This window comes from Dromiciops gliroides, chromosome 1, assembly GCF_019393635.1.
Source record: "Dromiciops gliroides isolate mDroGli1 chromosome 1, mDroGli1.pri, whole genome shotgun sequence".
NCBI lineage: Eukaryota > Metazoa > Chordata > Mammalia > Microbiotheria > Microbiotheriidae > Dromiciops > Dromiciops gliroides.
The window spans coordinates 387,286,034-387,307,610 of record NC_057861.1 but is presented as its reverse complement, the minus strand read 5'-3'; the positions used below and the strand labels follow the sequence as shown (position 1 = coordinate 387,307,610).

Here is a 21,577-nt window from a genome sequence, read left to right as displayed (position 1 = left end):
TGTCCAGGGCCACACACCTAGGAAGTATAAGACTGGATTTGCATTTGTGTCCTCCTGGCTACAGTCCCAGTGTTCTATCCACTGAGCCACCAGCTGCCCATACCTTGTATATAGTAAGGATTTTATAAATGCTTGTTGCCTACTTACTTGGGAAAAAATGGAAATATAACAAAAAAAGACTTTATTGACATTGTTTATTTATAATTGCTTTTCCATTTCAGTTACGTCTCTATGCTGATATTAGAAATTTATATGACATTTATTTAGATATAATTTAATTTTCCTTCAAAAGTTTTTTTCCTTTGTACATTTTAGTTATTCTAATTTTCCCAAGGAGTTGTTGAAGGGGAACATTTTCCAACCATTAATTGCAGGAAATAATGACTAAATACATTATTACTAGGCCAGTTTTCCTATTGGCAGACTGCAGCTTCATTAGTTTTTTACTCAGAAAAATGGCTGTTAATATTTATAAAATATCATATTATAAAATAATAAATAACATAGCAAAAACTATACCCTACAATAAACTAAGAGGGGACCGTCAAAGCCATGCTCATCCCACTTCAAGTGTGCAAATCATTCTTTCCATTTCTATTATAGCAACGAGAGCAGTTAATCATTCCTAATCTACAAAACTTGCCCAGAGAAACAGGAACACAATGAAAAGCCTCCAAACTTTTGCACTGCTAGATAACAGTTTTGAGGTTTTCTGCTCATGGCATAAGATACTGTGCAAAGGCAGAATGTTTCCATTTTAGGGGGAGCAGAATCTGCCAAAGAAAAGGATGGTATTGGTTTTGTTATGCCTGATAAAGAAAAGGAAAGGATGATCTGCCACAAACTGAAGTCCAACATGGCCAGTCCGCCCCGTCATGACAGCCCCAGTGCCAGCAGCTGCCTCTGTGCCCTCTTCATTGACATCTACCACAGCTTGGTGGAACACTTGGGACAGAAAGAGATCATTATTCTCTGACATTCCAGAAAAATCGGCTTCGCTTATGCTAAACGCATCTTCCATTCCCATGCTCTGCAGGAGGGACTTGAGTTCATAATTTTCTTCCAACTTGAACTTGGGCAGGAACACATGAACATCGTCACTCTCCATGGTGGCTTTTTGCATCCACTCATTAAGTTTTTTGTGGGTAATTTCTCTTTCTAGCTGCAAGAGTAAAAATAAACACAAGGCATATCAATGTTTTGTTTTGTTTTTAAAGCCATTTAGTTCCAGTGTCAAAAATGTGTTCCTCTTCTACTTGAAATTATTTTAGCCTAGTCATCATGGGAATGAAAATGAGATTTAATAGCCTTATAAAAATACAGGAAAATGGAATTTGCTGCATTTTCAAGGCATTTTATTTGATGTTTTGGATAAAAGTTTCAGTTAAATTTTTTTTTCATGTAGCATGGTTTGCACATCTCCATGAACACCTTTTCTAAAAATAGATATGATCATCTCATGAAAAGTACTTTTAGCATCAAACACTAATGATTAAAGTCTTAATTTCCTCACCAATTCCAACCCAGTGGATGAGTCAGCAATTTCATCAGGAAGCAGGACAAACATGCTGACCTCACCAGCATAGGGGAGTTCCAGAATCTGAGCCTTCAGTTCCTGTATGTAGCCAATGTGCAACTTAGCTTTCAGGTACATCATCTGTACAGGCTTACGCTCAGTCTAAGGTAGAACAAAGAGAAATATGATGTTTGAAAACTGGCATATAAATGAAATACTCAATAACATTCAACATCTTTTCATTGTACAGCTCTGGTGAAAGTCTGTTGTCCAGAATGTCTAGGGACCTGATACAAGCTTAAAGAATTAAGAGATGTTCTTTCATAGACAAGCGGTCAAAGGATATAGAAAAAACAGCTAGATGTCATAGTGAATAGAGTAAAGGACTTGAAGTCAGAACAATCTAAGTCCAAACCTGGCCTCAGGAACTTCATAGTTGTGTGATTCTAGGCAAACCATTTAACTTCTGGCTACCTCGGTATCTTTTTAAAAATATATATTTAATTTTAAATTTATGGAATAAAACAACCATTTCCATAACAATGTGATAAAAAGATGATTGCACATGAAACTTTATTATATATGTGCTACTCCTTTTAAATATATAATAAAGTTATCATGTGCATTTCTTTTTTTTCTTCCAGCCTCCCTCCCCCAGAGAAAGCTACCATCAAAATGAGAATAGTAATAGTCTATACCTCCCCAGGTTACTGTGAAGATAAAATAAGATATTTGTGAAATGCTCTGTAAGCCTTAAAGTGCTATACAAATGCTATCTATTGAATAGGGTTTGTTTTGTTGTTGTTGACAGGTCAATGAGGGTTAAGTGACTTGCTCAGGGTCACACAACTAGTAAGTGTCAAGTCTGTGAGGTCAAATTTGAACTCAGGTCCTCCTGAATCCAGGGCTGGCGCTTTATCCACTGTGCCACCTAGCTGCCCCTATTGAATAGGTTTTGAAAGAAAATTTGCGTATTATCCAATGGCCATATAAAGAAATGCAACTTTGAGGTATCACTTTTGTACCTATCAAGTTGGCAAAAACAGAAAAATTCAGAGTTGGAGAGACTGTGAGAAGACACTTTATTCATTATTGGTGAAGCTGTGAATTGGTCTAACCATTCAGGAAAAAAAATTAGAATTATGCAACAGAAGTCATCTAATTATTCATATACTTTGACCTAATAATCTCAAAACTGGGTTTCTATCTTGAGGAAGGCCAATGGCAGTAAGAAAAGACCCACGGAAATATCAAAATATTCACAGCAGGACTATTTGTAATGACAAAATCCTGAGAAATACAATTGTAGAATGATTAAACAAATTTTAACATATAACTATAGTAAAATATTATTTTAATAGAAGCTCTGAGGAAGTTGGGAAAATTATAAAATGTGAACAAAGCAGAGTCACAAGAACCATATGAACAAAGACAACAACTATGTAAATGCTATATGACAAGACTCCAGCCAAACACAAGTGAGAATGTAAAGACCAAATGACTGAGGCCAAAGGGCACACCTTGCCTTTTTTTTTTCTTCTTGCCTTTCTTTTAACAGAGAACTAAGAAAATGAAAAGTGACATTTCCTATTAGTCATAATGATGAAGTGAGTTCTTTGTGGGGGAATTTTTCTGGGTGTTTATCAGTATCTGTTGTGCCAAGCCAAAATATATCCATTTTTCACCCCCCCAAAATATATATATATATATCCATTTTAAAAAACAGATAAAAAGGAATGAGAAATTGAATGGATATGTACATGAAGTACACTATTACAGATGCTAAGAGAACTGGTCTAATGGTAGTCCATTAGAGATGGTAAATGGGGAAGTTGCATTAAGACTCTCATGTTTAAGAAGGGACAAATTTCTACTTTTCTTAGAACAAACTAAATGTCTTATTTATTACCATTACTTAGTATAATGCTAGAACCTTACTGCAAGACACTCAGAAGATTGAAATAAAAAGCAATCCAATATGTATTAATAATTGCCAATATATTTTTTTTTTTTGCGGGGCAATTGGGGTTAAGTGACTTGCCCAGGGTCACACAGGTAGTAAGTGTTAAGTGTCTGAGGCCGGATTTGAACTCAGGTACTCCTGAATCCAGAGCCGGTGTTCTATCCACTGCGCCATCTAGCTGCCCCAGTAATAGCCAATATTAAAAATACTATATAATAAGTACTAGAAATACAAAGTTTTGTTGTTTTCTTTTGTTTTTAATGGATACCACCCGCGTCTTCAAGTCAGTTCTAGTCTTTCTAATGGGAGTGATGAGATATGTATACAAATAGCTATAAAAAATGTCTTAAAAGTGTCAGATCTGTAGAATGAACTAGATGCTATCAAAGGACACCTCTGTCTCCAAGGCCTATGGAAAGAGAAAAAGAGAGATCAAGAAAAATTCTCCAAGGAAAGATTACTTCAAGTTGGAAGCATTATGAATAGCTTCAAGGAAGATATAGCACCTAACTACCTTGAAAGAAGGGGTTTTGAGGATTTCACCAGGCAGAGGCAAGGAGAGAAGGATCCATTTCAGAATGGAGGGATGGAGAGACATGAATAAAGCCAAGAAGAATCAACAGAGAAGCCAACATTGTAAAGCTAGGGAATAGTTAGGCTGCTCTCTGTTTGTGTTGGTCCATTTTCCAGTCTTTAGGTTATAATAATGTGATATGAAATCTTATCATATTTTCTCATACCAAAGTCACTCGGAAAGGCTGTGGTTTCTTTGCTTTACTCTCGAAAGGAGTTTTCCATTTTCCTTTGAAGTAAACAGCGTTTACCAGGACCAATCTGGTCTTGTCATCCACAGAGTCCTCGGGTAACAGTTCTGGAATTTTACCTGTAGAGAAGGATATACATCTTTTTTGTTTTTTTGTTTTTTTTCAGGGCAATGAGAGTTAAGTAACTTGCCCAGGGTCACACAGCTAGTAAGTGTCAAGTGTCTGAGGCTAGATTTGAACTCAGATCCTCCTGAATCCAGGGTCAGTGTTTTATCCATTGTGCCACCTAGCTGCCCCCAAGAAGGATATACATCTAATGAATTCTTATAATAATCACCATCTCATTCCTCCTGTCTTTTTTTATAGAGTTAATATAGAAATGGTTCTAGGTGTGCCTTAAACCTATTTTCCCTTGTTCTAGCCTCAGTGGAAAAGAAAGTCATCATCGCCGTCATCATCGTCGTCGTTGTCATCATCATCATCATCTCCAAGTTAAATAATCTCAGTCCTTTATACATTCCCAAAGCACACATGTGCTAATTTAAAATTTGTTCCCCAGTGTCAAAACTAATTTCATAATAATGCTAAAGTGTTATTTATTTATAAAAATACTTCTTCCTTTTCCACCTACATATGTGTGGGCCACATTTTCTTCTTATGCTTCAACTAAAACAACATATTATAACAGTTTAAGTACAGAAGCAAAAATTAGAATGCAAGTGTGTTTCTTTTGGGGTAGCTAGGTGGTACAGTGGATAGAGTGCTGGGCCTGGAGTTAGGAAAAACTGAGTTCAAATATGACCTCAGACACTTACTACCTGGGTGTACCTGAGAAAGTCATTTAACCCTATTTGCCTCAGTTTCTTTATCTGTAAAATGATCTGGAGAAGGAAATGGCAAACCACTCATATCTTTGCCAAGAAAACTCCAATTGGGGCCACAAAGAGTTGAACATGACAGAACAACAAATGTTTCTTTTTAAGCCAAACATTAAAGAGACTTTCAAAAATATGCAAAACTCCACTCTTCTTGCAAATTATTTTTTGTTTTGGAAAGTAGGGTTTTTTTTTAAATAAACGTTATGTATGTTAATGGACAATAGGTTTATTATTATTTTAAATGAACTTATAAATGAATACTTTATCAGTTTTCATTTCTAATGCAGCAAATTTTGGTAGATATAGTCCATACAAACAAAAGCTCTTTAATATTTAAAAGTGTAAAGAGATCCTGAAATGCAAATGTTTGGGGACTATTACTTTAAATAAGAAATTTAGATAGCCATATTCACCAAAAGAAATAGAGACTAAGTTGGTCTTTGTTTTTCAATTCAACCAATCAACTAAACATTTTAAAAAGGCCTACTACATGTCAGGTACTGCACTAGGGCCCAGGGAAACAAATGCAAAGAACAAAGCAATCCTAGCTTGAAAGGAGTGTACTTTCTAAATTCAACATCTATATTATAAATACAGCTTCTTCAACTGTAAAAGTAGCATAAGATCACTTAGCACAGAGTCCAGCACAACAGTAGGTGCTTAATAAATGTTTGTTTCCTTTCTCGCTTCCTTCCTATTATGTCTCTGCTAAGAGTAGGGCACCAGGGGCAGCTAGGTGGCACAGTGGATAGAGCACCGGCCTTGGAGTCAGGAGTACCTGAGTTCAAATCTGGCCTCAGACACTTAACACTTACTAGCTGTGTGACCCTGGGCAAGTCACTTAACCCCAATTGCCTCACTAAAAAAAAAAAAAAAAAGAGTAGGGCACCAGACTTGAATAGATGCAAAAATTAAAGTCCTCTTGTTCTAAAGAAATATAATTTTTACTGGGGGAAATCTATTGAACTAAATCAACTAAATTAAGCCAATTTCAAATATGTCTACAAATATAGATGAGTCATAAGTTTGTTTGTTTTGTTTGTTTTGTTTTGTGGGGAAATGGGGGTTAAGTGACTTGCCTAGGGTCACACAGCTAGTAAGTGTCAAGTGTCTGAGGCCAGATTTGAACTCAGGTACTACTGAATCCAGAGCCGGTGCTTTATCCACTGCTGAGTCATAGTTTTTTAACCAGAAAGACACCAATATATGGATTTTCCTACCTTTTGTCTGAGTTTCAACCCAGGAGTTGATCTCCTTTCTAGCTCCATTCGCATCTTGTCTAAAGTTAACAGGTTGTGGTTCTGCAGAATAATATTCCTCGCAACGCCTCAGGTATTCCTTAAAAGCAAGAATATCTCTAGGTTCATACAATTTTCACCTGGACGGGACAGGGATATAACAGTAAATCTCTTCAAGGTTAGGAGCTATGAGGGCTGTATCACAAATGTTTGCTAAGGTTGGGTGGAACTGAGGACGCAAAGCTTTCCCTAGAAATCTAAATATCTCCTTCCTCTTGCCCCCTCCTCATTCACTCCCCATCCTGTTTTTGGCTCTAATAACAATAATAGGATTTATATAGTTCCTTCTATATTCCAGGCACTGTGCTAAGCACTTTTACATGTATTATCTAATTTGATTGTCACAACAAACTTAGAAGGTAGTTATCTCCATTTTACAGAAGAAACTGAGACAAGGAGGAGAGTAAGTGACTTTCCCAGGATCACACAGCTAGTAAGTATCTGAAGCTGGAATTGAACTCAGTTCTTCCTTACTCCAGGCCCAGTGCTCTCTCCACTGTACTAGCCACTTCTCTTCATTGACTGCCTGGAAGACTTAGCATTATACAGGGGACAGGAGGCTTTGTGTGTAGGGTAGGAGAGAGGATAGTTAGAGCTAAGGGAAAAGCAATGCGCTTCTCCTGCATCCCTTACTATTTGCCTTGTGTAATGACTACAATCAGTAAAAGAAGCAATTTAGTCTCTGGTATCCAATTACCAGCTGCCATTGCCAAGGAGTGGGAGATAGGGCTGGGGAGAAAAGACAGCCTAAGAGAACCTTGTGGAACTCTCATCACCTACCATACAGGCTGAGAAAGCCATGCTTTCTTCACTCAGATTTATTACAATTAAAAATGTGAGAATGTCCGAGTTTATTTCCTATAACTGTGCTATCAATGAAAGACACTACATGGTTTATGAAAACAAAGGCAAAACAAAGTCATTCCAAATAAATTCTACCTAAGTACGTCTGTCATTAGTCACTAGATAGTATGGTTGCAAAAAAATAATTTGTATGTATGTAGTATGGTTACAAAAACTAATACGTGTATTTTAATGAATTTATTAATCTGAAAGTCATTTTCATTTTTAATAATTTAAGTATTTTTCATACCAAAATATAAAATTAGGAAAATATCAATATGATATTTAAATAAAAAAGGAAGCTCTGCTGAACTTACCCATTCTTATATGCAAAGGATGGGGGGGGTGCTGAACCCATGGTTTATGGGTAACTCCCAGGTGAGGAAATACCCTCTACCAAAGCAGGTTCCTGACAACTTGTAGACTTGAAAGTAATATTGAGGGCAGCTAGGTGGCACAGTAGATAAAGTACCGGCCCTGGATTCAGGAGGACCTGAGTTCAAATCCAGCCTCAGACACTTGACACTTACTAGCTGTGTGTGACCCTGGGCAAGTCACTTAACCCTCATTGCCCCACAAAAAAAAAAAGAAAAAGAAAAAAGTAATATTGAAAAGTTAAATGATTTGTCTGAGATTCCACAGTCCATATGTTTCAGAAGCAGAAATTGAACCCAGGTCTTCTGGGTTTCAAGGCTAGTTTTTTTTTACCCATTATCCTACATTGCCTAATCAAGAAATAAAAAGTTGGAAAACTATCTGGTATATTTGCATTAGTCTAACCCTACAGTTGAATGACAGTACCCTATATAGAAAATACTGAGTCAAATAGGTTGAAAGTTTCTCAGGCAAATTCATGACTAGGATGAAATTTTTGGAGGCCACAATGATCAATTTCCCCATAAACATGTCTTATGTGGTTCCTTTTTTTTCTCCCTCTCCTAATCCCAGGAGACTAGAAATCTCTGTTGGATGGACTTCACTTACTTCTTTGAATTTTGAACACTTCTCTCCAAACAGCTTATTGGCACTTTCAAGAAGATAATCATCTGAAGGTTGGTTGATAGCAGCACTGAGAGCCTTGAAGGAGGAGTGGATATTGTTTCCAGCTTGTGCCTTTAAAAAAAAGAAAGAAAGAAAGAAGAAGAAAAAGAAAGAAGGAGGAGGGGAGGAAGAGTAGTTCTTTTTAATATATTCCTTGACTTTTTTGAGTTGAACAGAAAAGTGCATATTAACAATTGTTTTTTCCCCCAGAGACCTCTTTCCTCAATATATTTTGGCAAGAATGTGATACAGTGAAATAAAGTCTGAAAATATGCTCACTGAAGTTATGGTTTGTGACCTTACTACACAATACAGGACAAACATTGAGTCAGATGCAACAAGGACAGGTGACACCCATGAAAATAAAAATTTCAAAACTGTATCAATTATTTTATATCCCTTGGGAGCCTCTAAGTACCTTGAAGCTATACCCTATTGAATTGCTAAATAGCCTAAGCAAGTTTTTTGCCTCTTCTGATGTGATACAGTTCCAACTAAAGATTACGCCATACACAGGAGGATCTGCCTTATAGAATACCAAAAAGATACTTATTGATTACAGTTCTCAGCTTGAGGTCTCCATATATACATAGGATGTATCCCTCAGTCACAGTCTATGGGAGGTGGGAGCCCTTTCTACCAGTTCTGTGGCTAGCACAGACAACCTGAGGGTTTCCTTCCTTCCTTCCTTCCTTCCTTCCTTCCTTCCTTCCTTCCTTCCTTCCTTCCTTCCTTCCTTCCTTCCTTCCTTCCTTCCTTCCTTCCTTCCTTCCTTCCTTTTCCTTTCCTTTCCTTTCCTTTCCTTTCCTTTCCTTTCCTTTCCTTTCCTTTCCTTTCCTTTCCTTTCCTTTCCTTTCCTTTCCTTTCCTTTCCTTTCCTTTCCTTTCCTTTCCTTTCCTTTCCTTTCCTTTCCTTTCCTTTCCTTTCCTTTCCTTTCCTTTCCTTTCCTTTCCTTTCCTTTCCTTTCCTTTCCTTTCCTTTCCTTTCCTTTCCTTTCCCTTTCCTTTCCCTTTCCTTTCCCTTTCTTTCTTTCTTTCTTTCTTTCTTTCTTTCTTTCTTTCTTTCTTTCTTTCTTTCTTTCTTTCTTTCTTTCTTTCTTTCTTTCTTTCTTTCTTTCTTTCCTTCCTTCCTTCCTTCCTTCCTTCCTTCCTTCCTTCCTTCCTTCCTTCCTTCCTTCCTTCCTTCCTTCCTTCCTTCCTTCCTTCCTCCCTTCCCCCCCTCTCTCATCACAATATTTAGAGCCCCAAGGGATCACAGATCTAGAGTTGGAAGGGACCTCAGAGGCCATCTATTCCACCTTCTCATTTGATAACAGACATTAGGTCGAGAGAGATTGTGATTTGCCCAAGGTTATACAGAGGCAGGATTTGAACCCAGCTACTTTGACTACAGAATCAGTATTCCTTCCACTTTCCCATACTTCCTCCTACTGTGGTCTTGTTTTGAAGATGAGGAATGTGAGGCCTGTAGAGGGGAAGAGACTTGCTTAATGCTGCACAGATGGTAAATTGCAAAATGGGGATTTGAGTCCAGGTCCTCTGATTCCCAATCTAAGGTTCTCACCACTACTTGAAAGCCTTGTATCACAGAGCGCCCTCTGCTGCCCCAAGAAGGCTAAAGTTCCCAGAGATGGGTTGCTAGCAACATGTCAGAGCTCTCAGGAGGGCGATGATGGGTAAAGATTCCTGAGGAGGCTCACGGGAGCTGGTCATGTTCATAAAAATGCTCACAAGAACAAACGTTCCATCTCGTCCTTGTGCCTAATCTGTCTATTCAAGACCAAGCATTGGAGAAAGACAGGGAATATAAATATCTCTTACACTAACTGAAATGTTGAGATAGAAAGCAGAAAAGGGAATTAGAAATGCTGCCTTTGTAACCAGAAGATCTGGGTTCACACTTACTAAAACCTCACATTCTGCCTGAAACCTTGCCCAATCCCTCTTATTTCTAGTGCTTCCCCTACACTTGATTATTTCCAGTTTATCCTGTATAAAGCTTGCTTGCATATAGTTGTTTTCAAGTTGTTTCACTCGTTAGACTTAGGATGTCCTCAAGGAAATATCTTTTTTAAGAAAATAATATTTTCTTTCCCCCCAGTTATATGTAAAGACACTTTTAACATTCATTTTTTTTAATTTTTTTTTTTGTTTTTGGTGAGGCAATTGGGGTTAAGTGACTTGCCCAGGGTCACACAGCTAGTAAGTATTAAGCGTCTGAGGCTGGATCTGAACTCAGGTCCTCCTGACTCCAGGGCCGGTGCTCTATCCACTGCCCCAACATTAATTTTAAAAAAAGTTTTTGAGTTCCAAATTTTGTCTCTCTCTCCCTCACTTGCCCCTCCATTATAGAGTAAACAATTTTATATAGGTTATACGTGTTCAATCATACAAAACATATTACTATATTAGTCATGTGGTAAAAGAAGATATAGACCCCCACAAAACATTAAAAAATACATAAAGAGAAAAATAGTATGCTATGTTCTTCATTCAGACCCGATCAGTTCTTTCTTTGAAGATGGATTACATTTTTTTTTTTTTATCATGAGTCCTGTGGAATTGTCTTGGATCATCCGGCATTGCTGTTACTGCATACAATGGTCTTCTGGTTCTGCTCACTTCACTTTGCTTCAGTTCATTTAAGTCTTTACAGGTTTTCCTGAAATCCTCCTGCTCATCATTTCTTATAGCACAGTAATGTAGGGGATATCTTCTATGATTTGTGTGTGTGTGTGTGTGTGTGTGTGTGCTTGGAACATAAATAGGCAGTCAATAAATGCTAATTGCCTGACTTAATGCTATCCTTGTGACCTTGGAAAAGATACTTATTCTCACTGAGCCTCACTTTCCTCATTTGTAAAATGAGGGGATCGGACTGGCAGATCTCTAAGGCCCTTTTCAGGTTTAAGTCTCTGATTCTAAAAGATAAGACTCAGAAAAAATGAGGACATTTTGTGCAGAGAGGGTCCCTTGCCTCTCCTCCAAGTTCAAGACACCCTGACTCCCCAGACTTCCCTAAGGCCCTCAACATGGCTCTTTCACCAATCCCTGAGCCAGGAAATAGTCTGGGACCCATAGAAACTTAACTGCCTGGGTTATCAGAATATATTACTAGTCCTATCCTTCTACTGTCCTAAAAGGGTTTTTATTTTGGTGAGGGGATTTGGGGTTGTTGTTGGTGATGGTGGTATTTTCCCCCTCCTAAGTCTTTATTTCCAAAGTAAGCCAACTCATCTGACTAGAAGGCAGAATTATATTAGATTGAGATCTGGGTCTGTGCTTCTTGTTGCCTGTGACCCTGTAAAAGCCATTTTACCTCTTGTCCCTCAGTTTCTTCATCTCTAAAATGAGAGGCTTGAACTATACAAGCTCTATGGGCTCTTGTAGTCTGTGATACCACAATTGACATAGGAGAAAATTCTGGAGGAACTGGGAGACATGCATGGGCTTTAACCCAGGCTGTGCCACAACTAGGGATGGGATTCAGCCCTGCTGGGCTTCAGGACCTTCATCTGTAAAATGAGGATCGGATGATGCTCACTTGGATCAGTTAGACTGAAAGATGCTTGCAGCTCTGTCTCTGAATCTACGATGAATCTCATTCAGTAAAATATGAATAGTTCTCTCTTGGCCTTTATTTCTTTCTTACTAAAGAATGGGCTACCCATAGGCTCCCATGGATTAAAGGGTTTCATCGAAATGTCACTGGGCACATGATTGAAAAATCTACCTTTGCTTTTCCTGTTTTAAATAAAATGGGAGACTTCACATGTAATTCAGCAAGTGAGCCAGCATTTTGTTTCATAATTTGAACCTTGTATTACAAAATAATGTCTTAATCTTTGTATACCACAAAACACACAAGCCTTAAGGCAACAGGGTCAAAGTTCTGCTTGTCTGTCTATAATTGTATTGAACATACATTGAAGTTCTACTATAGGCAAAGCAATGTTCTAAGGACTGTGGGAGATACAAACATAAGAAATACAGGAGCTTTTAATGTCCTTCTGGAGCCTTTAATATAGATGTTAATTACAGAAACTGACTCTCATCTTTCCATTGCTGTGAGGTTGCAGTGTCTCTTGAGCAAGTCAGGTAAGGTCAATGACATTTATATTCTATGTTAACATAGGGAGTGTAGCTGGGGTTTTCAATCAGTGTAGTGAACTCCTAGATGAGGAGACTCCCAATACTGATGTAACTTTATCATTCTAGAAAGTTGCCTACAATTCTTTTTTTTTGAACTCTTTTTTTTTGAGGCAGCCAGGGTTAAGTCATTTGCCCAGGCTCACACAGCTAGTAAGAGTCTCAGACACTTGACACTTACTAGTTGTGTGGCCCTGAGCAAGTCACTGCCCCATGCAAAAAAAAAAAAGAAGGAAAAAAAAAAGAAAAAAGAAAAGAGAATAAGTGATTTGTCCATGCAACATAAGAACCATAATAATAACCATACATAAGAACCAGGACTTGAACCCACATCTTTCTGGCTCTCAGGCAGCTCCTCCTCTCACCTTTATGGTTTGTTATTTATATTGTCACATTTGATCCACAAGGCAACCCCACAGAGGCAGGTAGTATAATTTTGCTATTTCCATTTTACAGTCCCAAGTTACACAGCTAGGTAATACATGGCAGAAGGGGAAAGTGAATGCAGGTTCTCTAACCCCAAATCTAATTCTCTTTTTATTATACCCCACTGCTTCATTATATCCTAATTTACTTTTGGGGTCTCAGTTTGTCCATATATAAAATGAGGATATTGGACCATCTGATGTGTAAGGTTTCTTTATTCCGGTGTATTCTGTGATCCTTTGGTACCAGTATGGATGGATGGGATGGGGTGGGGGAGGAGAAGAATCATGGGAAGGAAAAGGGAGAATTAGGGTTGAAGTGACAAAGCAGAGGCGAGATGGTACCTTCTGAATGGCAAGAGGGTAGTGTTGCTTCAGGTTCTGCTGCATCATCCCACAGCCTGTATCCATACTTGGCATCCGAGGGAAGCCAACCTCATCTCTTCCAGTCTTAAACCGAAGTACCTGTGATTAGAATGAGAAGAGAGATGGATCTAGAGAAAGGTAACCACATTGTATATTAAGCACCAACAGGACATTCTAACTAACTCTGCTCAATGTTTATTCTTCTCTTTATAAACCTAATATTGTATTAGGAAAATAATCACAGACATCTAGCACCCATTTTCTTTTAGTGCGCCTAGGAGGTCCTAAGCAAAGTAGGCAAAGCTTATCTTTAGGGCTGCCTCCTACAAGCCAAAATCAATTGCCCTGTTCTTAGAGGTTTGCTCTTTCTGGCTAGCAAACTCCAGCCCCCACCCCCCAACAGCCATTAACTCATCCAGGTCCCACTGAAGTATTTGAATCTTTGGCCTTCCCAACTGACCAGTGAAACCTACATGTCTTGATGTTCTTCCTCATGGGAAACCAGAGTTGATGTAATTTGAAAAATTCATTCATTGGCACAACAAATAAGTGACTGATAGTTTAACCAGGGCAATTTTTTTTGAGGGGGGGGCTACTTTAGTTGTCTAACACATTAGTGACTTCAATAATGAGAATTTCCAGGATCTAGAAGGCAGGGGAATGGAGCTTTTGTCATGACAGGGGAAGATGATTATTAAATATCCAGTGTGGGGGGCAGCTAGGTGGTGCAGTGGATAGAGCACTGGCCCTGGAATCAGGAGTACCTGAGTTCAAATCCGGCCTCAGACACTTAACACTTACTAGCTGTGTGACCCTGGGCAAGTCACTTAACCCCAATTGCCTCACTAAAAAAAAAATAATAAATTAAATATCCAGTGTGAGTATTTATACCATAGAAATTAGCAAATGCTACAAATCAGAGCTTGGTTTGTTGTTTTGTTGATCAGCTAAACTTAAGGAAGTGATAGAAAAATGTTAATAATGCAAATTAAAGTGAAAAGTGTATTGTATATATATATATATATATATATATATATATATATATATATAATATGTGTGTGTGTGTATAGATAGAGATAGATAGATATTTTTTTCCCCTGAAGAGATGGTTGTTAAACATTTACCAGCACACCCTTGTTCAAACCACACTTTAAAGACCCATTATTTTTGTAGTGGGGTTAGTCATGCTCCCCTCCCCTTGGGTTTCTTTTCCTGATTCAACAAAAGGAACACTACCCTCCAAAGCTACTGATCCTGACTTGAATCAGAATTCTCTTGGCCCATGTGGAAAGTAGATTAAGAAAAGTACCTGGATGATCAGAAGAATAACAGGTCATCCATAGCTGATCTGGTCTCTGGCCCATCACAGACCACAACCCTTCTTCCTAGGCCTGTGAGGCCCCAAACCTAAGAGTAGAAAAGCCTTTTCTTGCCCCCTTCTCATCCTCCCCTACTTCCATAAAGTTGTATACTGGGCTTTTATAATACCTCACTTTCTCTCTTTTGTAAGGAATAAATGATACTAATGGTGTTTAAATGTAAAGAAAAAAACAAAACTCTTTTCTGAAAATTAAAAAGTTCCTCTCTCACAGAGTTTGGTCCAAAGATCTCCATACCTTTTTGTAATCATTGACTGACTGTAACACAGGGAGGTTGTGCTATGTCCAAGTTGAGCCAAGGCTAAATAAAGCCTAACTTAGTAACAGAAACTTATTTTCATTTTAGTCACTAGATTATTTCATTCAGTATTGTCTCTGTCCTTCTTAAAATTTGCTCTGATTGAGTGAAGATTGCAGAACCAGGAAGAAGATACATGAATGCAATGTAAGTCATAACACTGAAAATCATGCAAACGTTGATAAATGATAGTGAATAAAATGGGTCCTAGAGGACTAAGAAGGAAATGTGCTTTTTCTTCTCAATAGAAAGATGTGGCTATAGAGAAGGGTATACAATGCACCCAAAACATCTAAGCAACCAAACAGTAAATGTTTCTCACACTTCCGTGTGACAGAAGTTAAGGAGGTAAAAAGAATGGTTTTAAAAAGGTAATAATAGTTTTTAAAGATTTTAAAATTGTATGTGTTTACTCTGATTTTAACATTGAAAATGAAGACCCTGACATTGCTTAAACCAACATTATTTTCTGTTTTATTTCCTTATTTTTTTAGGGCAAAAAAAAAAAGGTCAAAAGGGAAGAAACATTACAAAATGTTACTGGTATAGGGATGTTGTGTAAGTGACCTTTGTGCAAGTCCCTCTATTTAACCTATAGCAAAAACAAGGAAGGATTAAGTTTCAACATAATTACATAGGTATGGACCATTCTAAATGGGTCACTAAATGGGTACCAAGGGGAAATTATTTTCCAAGAGCACCATGTATTTTAGGAGAGAAGCAGGGTTCAATAGGTGGAAAATCTGTTCTTTCAGTTGAAAGAGTAAAATAGGGAAGTTTTGTGGTGTATTTGTAATTAATAATATGATAATAAGGTAACCCAAGTAGGGTAGACATGACTGAAAAACAACTAATGAGGTAATATACATGTGTGGGTCACTAATCCAGAAAGTGGAAATGTTGATTCTAAACTTGTCCAAGTTATCCAAACCACATCCTACAGTATGTCCTAGTTAAACTGGTCAGGCCCATGTTCTCAGTACATGGACCAAATCTACCTAAGGCTGTGTCCACCCACCAAGACAAAGAAGAGAGGAGCCTGAAACAAAATTGTCAGAATCGTACCTAGAGTTCGCCCTTGTTTCCTCATCACTAAAGTGGATATAAAGCTACATTCCCTTCCTGTTTGTAAAGGTAATGAGAAAGGTCAAATAATAGTCAAAGGGCAAACTTTGAGAAGTCATCTGTATACCAACTCCTTCTTTTAACAATGAGGAAGCTTAGTGGGGCGGCTAGGTGGCGCAGTGGATAAAGCACCAGCCCTGGATTCAGGAGTACCTGAGTTCAAATCCGGCCTCAGACACTTGACACTTACTAGCTGTGTGACCCTGGGCAAGTCACTTAACCCCCATTGCCCCGCAAAAAACAAACAAACAAACAAAAAAACGAGGAAGCTCAGGTCCAGGGTGGTTGGGACTTCCCTATGGTCACATAATTAGCTACAGAATTGGTACCCAATCTCCTGACTCATAATCCTGGCTATATTTTTACTAAAGTTTAACATTTACAGATAATAAATTTGCCCCAAATAAAATGTTATAAAATAGAAAATATTATTATGTTAATGGACCGAAGCAACAGGATGAAAAGGCATGGATGAAATGCCTTTTGTTATCATTGTATGCAGCTTTGGATGGAGTGCCTGAACTGAGAATAGGGGATCACAGATTTAGACCTATGAGCCATATGCTCCAATCCCTTCATTTAACAGATAAGGCAACTAAAGACGAGAGAAGTGGAATAACTTGTCCAAGGTCACAGAGGGCATAAACAGTAGTGCTGGGATTTGAAATCAGACTCCAAATAGAGAATTCTTGACACTGTGTCATTCTTTTTCTCAATGGATCTCACATTAATTGAAATATTTAATTATTAAAGAAATATTTCTAAGAAAACACCCATGGGCTAACTATTCAATGTCAGAATTTTTTTGTATTAGTTAACATGTTTCAGGGGACATAGTTTGAATCAGGATATAGCGAGGGATGTGCTGGTAAATGTTTGACAAATAGCTCTTTGAAAAAAAAAGTTACACACAATATACTTTTAAAGTTCAGTCTGCATTATTAACATTTTTTCTTTACCTTCTTAAGAATATCGAATCAACAAAACAAGAAATCAAGCCCCAATTTAGTGTTTGCCAAAATCTGAGGTAAAAACTCTCACATTGAAAATTTAACAACTGGCTCTCATAAACTGGTTCAAGCTGGCCCCAGCACATCCCTGGATATAGCTATATATTTGAAATAATAGGAAAAGTTGAAATAGGGTTCTATTTTGTTAGTATTTGATGATCACTGGCTTTATTTCAATTAGTCTAACCTTCTTGAAAGACAATAGTGGCTTTGTCTTACAGCCATGAGAAGACAATGGAAGTCAAACTTACCTCTGCCATCTGGTCTGACGTATTGCCCTCGGCACCCATATAGACCATGGCTAAGGTAGATGAGATACTCCAAGGGCAAAAGAAGACATTCTGATTATTATTTTTTTGATTCAGATGCTTGAAAAAGTCAAGGGCAAATTCTGTGTTTGCTGCCTGCACACCTTCCATTGTTTCAACCTAGGAAGGAAATGAGAGAGAAAGAAAACTTAAAAGGTGATTTATTTTCCTTGTTGGTTGTAGCAATATCAACATAATACAAGTACCAGATAGGGTGATGATACCAATCTTTCCTGCTTGTGGGGTGATAGGATTAACACTAGAAAGGGCCTTGGGGTTAATTTAGTTTAGTCCCCTCATTTAAAAGGTAAGAAAACTGTGTTCCAGAGAAATGAAATGAGGTCACAATGGTAGTAAATACTAGCAGGGCCAGGATTCGGATCCTATCGGACTCTAACTTCTCTTTCCAGGTTCATTATTCATCACTCCTCTCATGCACTCTGGAATCCAGTCAAACTGGCCTTTTTGCTAATCCCTGGATTGAAATACCCTCCCTTCTCACCTTCCTCTCTTGGAACCCTGAATTCCCTTCAAGGCTCAGTTCAAGTTCCACCTCCTATGAGAGCTCTTTCCTCATTCTTCCCAGTTACTGTTCTATCAGCCCCAAATTACTTCCTATTTACTTTGTATAACTCTTTTATTTGTATAAATCCGATCTTAGATACATACATTGTCAATTGCATACATGAAAACTTTGACCCTGAATGATAGTCTATAAAGTATGGTCCTCTCATCCTAAAGCCAGGATTTTCCCCATCCCACCCCAGTTCCTGGTCAAGATTGCCATGGTTGGATTTTGGTCACCTATGCCACTTTGGAATCAGAAGAAACAGCATTGCTTGCAAGGCTGAATGATGTGCTGCTTTGTGTTCAATAAATATTTATCAAGTGCCTACAATTAGGCCAGGGTCCTGTGCTAGATGCTGGAGATAAAATGACAAAAACGTAACAATATTTGCCATTGGGAAACTTAAAAGGTCACCCAGGTAGTCACTAGAGGCATTGGGATTTGGAATCAGGTCTTCAGACTGAAGGGAGCACCCTTAATAATGTACCACGTGGCCTTATGGTGCATCTCATGTTCATTGAAGTATTCAAGGTTTAAAGAAATAGTATTAAAAGCCCTGATTTGGGGGGGGGGCAGGGCAATGGGGGTTAAGTGATTTGCCCAGGGTTACACAGCTAGTAAATGTCAAGTGTCTGAGGCCGGACTGAGGACCACGACTTGGTATTCTCACAAGGATCCCCTGTCTTCCCAGAGTGGAGATAATGATGCAATACTATTCCAGTTGGCCTTTACTCATTACCTTTCATGAAGAGGGAGCCTGGGGGAGGCATGTGCTCCATTTCAAAAGATTATATAGTCAGCAGGCATCTAATGTTTATGTAGAAAATGTTCTGATGAGACATATGATGATAATCACATTCTATTATAATTACAAAGCATTCGGTTTCTTAATAAATGCTTACATATGCAATTTCTCCATCATTAAGAAACCTCATGGAGATTGCTTCAAATACATAATACTCCCTCCTCTCAATGTACCTTTCACTTTCATAGGAATTAAGGACTGGACTTGTGATTTCATTAATTTGGGGAATTCTAAAGTGAGGAAATTCCCCTTAACAATGCAAGTCATATAAGTCAACACCTTCTTTGCAACTGATAGTCTTAGAAAGAGTTGCCAAGAGGGGTTAAGGGACTTGTTTAGGGTCATACAACCAGTATGGATAGGATATGAACCCATATATAAGGGGTTACTTCCTTCAGTGACTCTTCAGCCTCCTGCTCTCTTGGCCTTACAGTTAGGTGGCACAGTAGATAAAGCACTGAGCCAGGAATCAGGAAGACTCATCTCCCTGAATTCAAATCCATCTTCAGATACTTACTAGTTGTGTGACCCATGGCAAGTCACTTAACCCTGTTTGCCTCAGTTTCCTCATCTGTAAAATGATCTGGAGAAAGAAAAGGCAAACCACTCCAATATCTTTGCCAAGAAAACCCCAAATGGAGTCACAGAGAGTCAGACACAACAGAAAAAATGACTGAATAAGCAATAGAATTATCATGATAGTTCCAGCCCTGTCTTGGAGCCCACCTCACACCATATACCTCTACTGTCTCTTAGACTATATCTCTTGCCCTTGCTGCCTATTATCTCCAACTTCATGTCTCCTCTCAGGGCTTGCCCAGTGCGACTGTATGTCACTTGTGGCCGACTGTTCTCAGTTCCTCCTGCAACTGAATTTGCCCTAGGTACCAGAATTCTTAGTTCTCCAGGGTGGGCCAAAAGTCATGAAGTCACAAAGGGGTTTCAATATTTAATAATTCCTTTATTTTTTAATATTTATAATACCATATCATCATATGTAGGAAATGCATATATATACATAAATATGTATGAATACATATATAGGAAATTTAAAAAATTTTCAAAAAGTTCTTAAAACATCAGAGCCTTTTGTGACTTTTGGCCTACCTTATAGTTTTGCTACATGAACACAAACACACCTATAGTTCCTGGACCCTGGCTATCAGAATTTGCCAGTATGAGGTTTGTTTAAAAAAAAAGAATGATTTTACACAGAATTTGAAATTTCTCATTAGAAATCAAGCCAGTGTGTATATATTAAGTGTCCGTTATGTGCCAACCACATATAATGGCAGCCAGGTGTTATTGTCGGTGGATAGATCACCAGCCTTGGAGATGAGAGGATATGAGCTCAAATTCAGCCTCAGATACTTAACTAACTTTGTGACCCTGGGCAAGTCACTTTTCCCTGCTTGCCTCAGTTTTCTCATCTATCAGATGAGCTGACAAAGGAAATGTCAAACCACTCCAGTATCTTTGCCAAGAAAACCCCAAATGAGGTCACAGAGAGTCAGAACCAACTCAACAATAACACGTGCCAGTCACTGACCTAAGCCCTGAAAATCAGAACAAAGGTTTCCTTTCTCATATTGTTTCAGCTATAGCCCAGTTCCACAACACAGACCCCAAGGCTAGCCCTGTGGAGGGCATCTAGTTGCTATATGATAGAAATACACCTTCTCACACTTAGCGAACTAACAAACGTGACAGATAATTTATTCATCAACTGAAGTAGACACACCTCGGGTGTGTCTATGGCTCAAGGTGTGGCTGAATTCTTGCACATGCCCAAGGAGTGTGTCTCGATATTGGCTGGTGAACATATACACAACTGTATGGCTTACACAATGGCCTTTTTAAAAAGCCACCCTACAATTAGTAAAGAACATAAATACACCAAGTGAAATGGACACTGATCTTCCCAAAAGAAATATTTCTCAAGTGACAACAGTTTCACAGAGCTTGGGTGAGGTGTGAGAAAAAAAAATGCCCCAGGGATGCAGAAGGTCTTACAAATATCCCAGCCCTGACAGTTGCTAGGTGTGTGACTGTGACCTCAACCTCTTAAGCCTAAGATTCCTAGTCTATAAAACAGGCATAATAATTCATAGGATTACTATGGAGAAAATGTGATGTAAACTTCAAGCAATAAATAAAAGTGAACTGTCATCATTTAAGCTCTCTGCTGGGAGGCAACATGGCATATCAAACTGGTTCAATTGTGTCCGACTTTCTGTGACTCCATTTGGGGTTTTCTTGGCAAAGATACTAGAGTGGTTTGCCATTTACTTCTCTTGCTCATTTGACAGATGGGGAAAACAAGGCAAACAGAGCTGGAAAGCTGACCATAAAGCCAGGCAGAACTGCAATCAAATCATACTTAGTATATATCCAGGCTGCATGCATTTTTCAGGGCTCTGAGACTCTAGGTTTCAGAGAAAGTGCAGACCTGAACTGGTAGTAGGAATTTCTGCATCCAAGAGTACCTTGTAACAAGAAAATCACAGGTGCAGTCCCTATCTCTACCCCTTCACTAACAGATTATCTCTCTGTCACTCTTCTCTCTCACGAGTAATCTCTCTAATTTTCTTTTAATTTCCAACACAAGAAATTATTTCTGATTCAAAACAAGGAATAAAATCCTAACCAGTAGAGTTGTTCCCTCATAAAGGAGCGAGTCCCTTGACCAAAGAGTTTAACAGAAGCTAGATGTTGTTATTGTTGTTCATCCTTCATTCTTAAAGAGAACCGATTACCCATTGAATGTGCTCTTGTGCTAGAAGACTATTCAGGCTCAGTTCAACCCTAAGTCCTGTGGTTCTTTAAACACTTCTTTGTGTGG

General features: G+C 38.4%; 1 protein-coding gene across 2 annotated transcripts in view; it reads right to left on the bottom strand.

Annotated features, from left to right (window-relative positions):
* Nucleotides 1-213: 213 nt before the first annotated feature.
* Nucleotides 214-21,577, bottom strand: part of SERPINB2 (serpin family B member 2) — a 30,118-nt gene continuing 8,754 nt past the window's right edge. The window contains exons 2-8 of one of the 2 annotated variants that reach the window (XM_043977345.1): nt 17,306-17,482; nt 13,222-13,341; nt 8,247-8,375; nt 6,342-6,459; nt 4,220-4,362; nt 1,514-1,678; nt 214-1,162 (exon numbers count right to left, since the gene is read on the bottom strand). In XM_043977345.1, coding sequence (XP_043833280.1) covers nt 758-1,162; nt 1,514-1,678; nt 4,220-4,362; nt 6,342-6,459; nt 8,247-8,375; nt 13,222-13,341; nt 17,306-17,473 — 1,248 coding nt within the window. In that variant the 5' untranslated portion in view covers nt 17,474-17,482 and the 3' untranslated portion in view covers nt 214-757. The remainder of the gene's footprint in view (nt 1,163-1,513; nt 1,679-4,219; nt 4,363-6,341; nt 6,460-8,246; nt 8,376-13,221; nt 13,342-17,305; nt 17,483-21,577) is intronic. The other variant, XM_043977346.1, reaches the window with a different exon arrangement.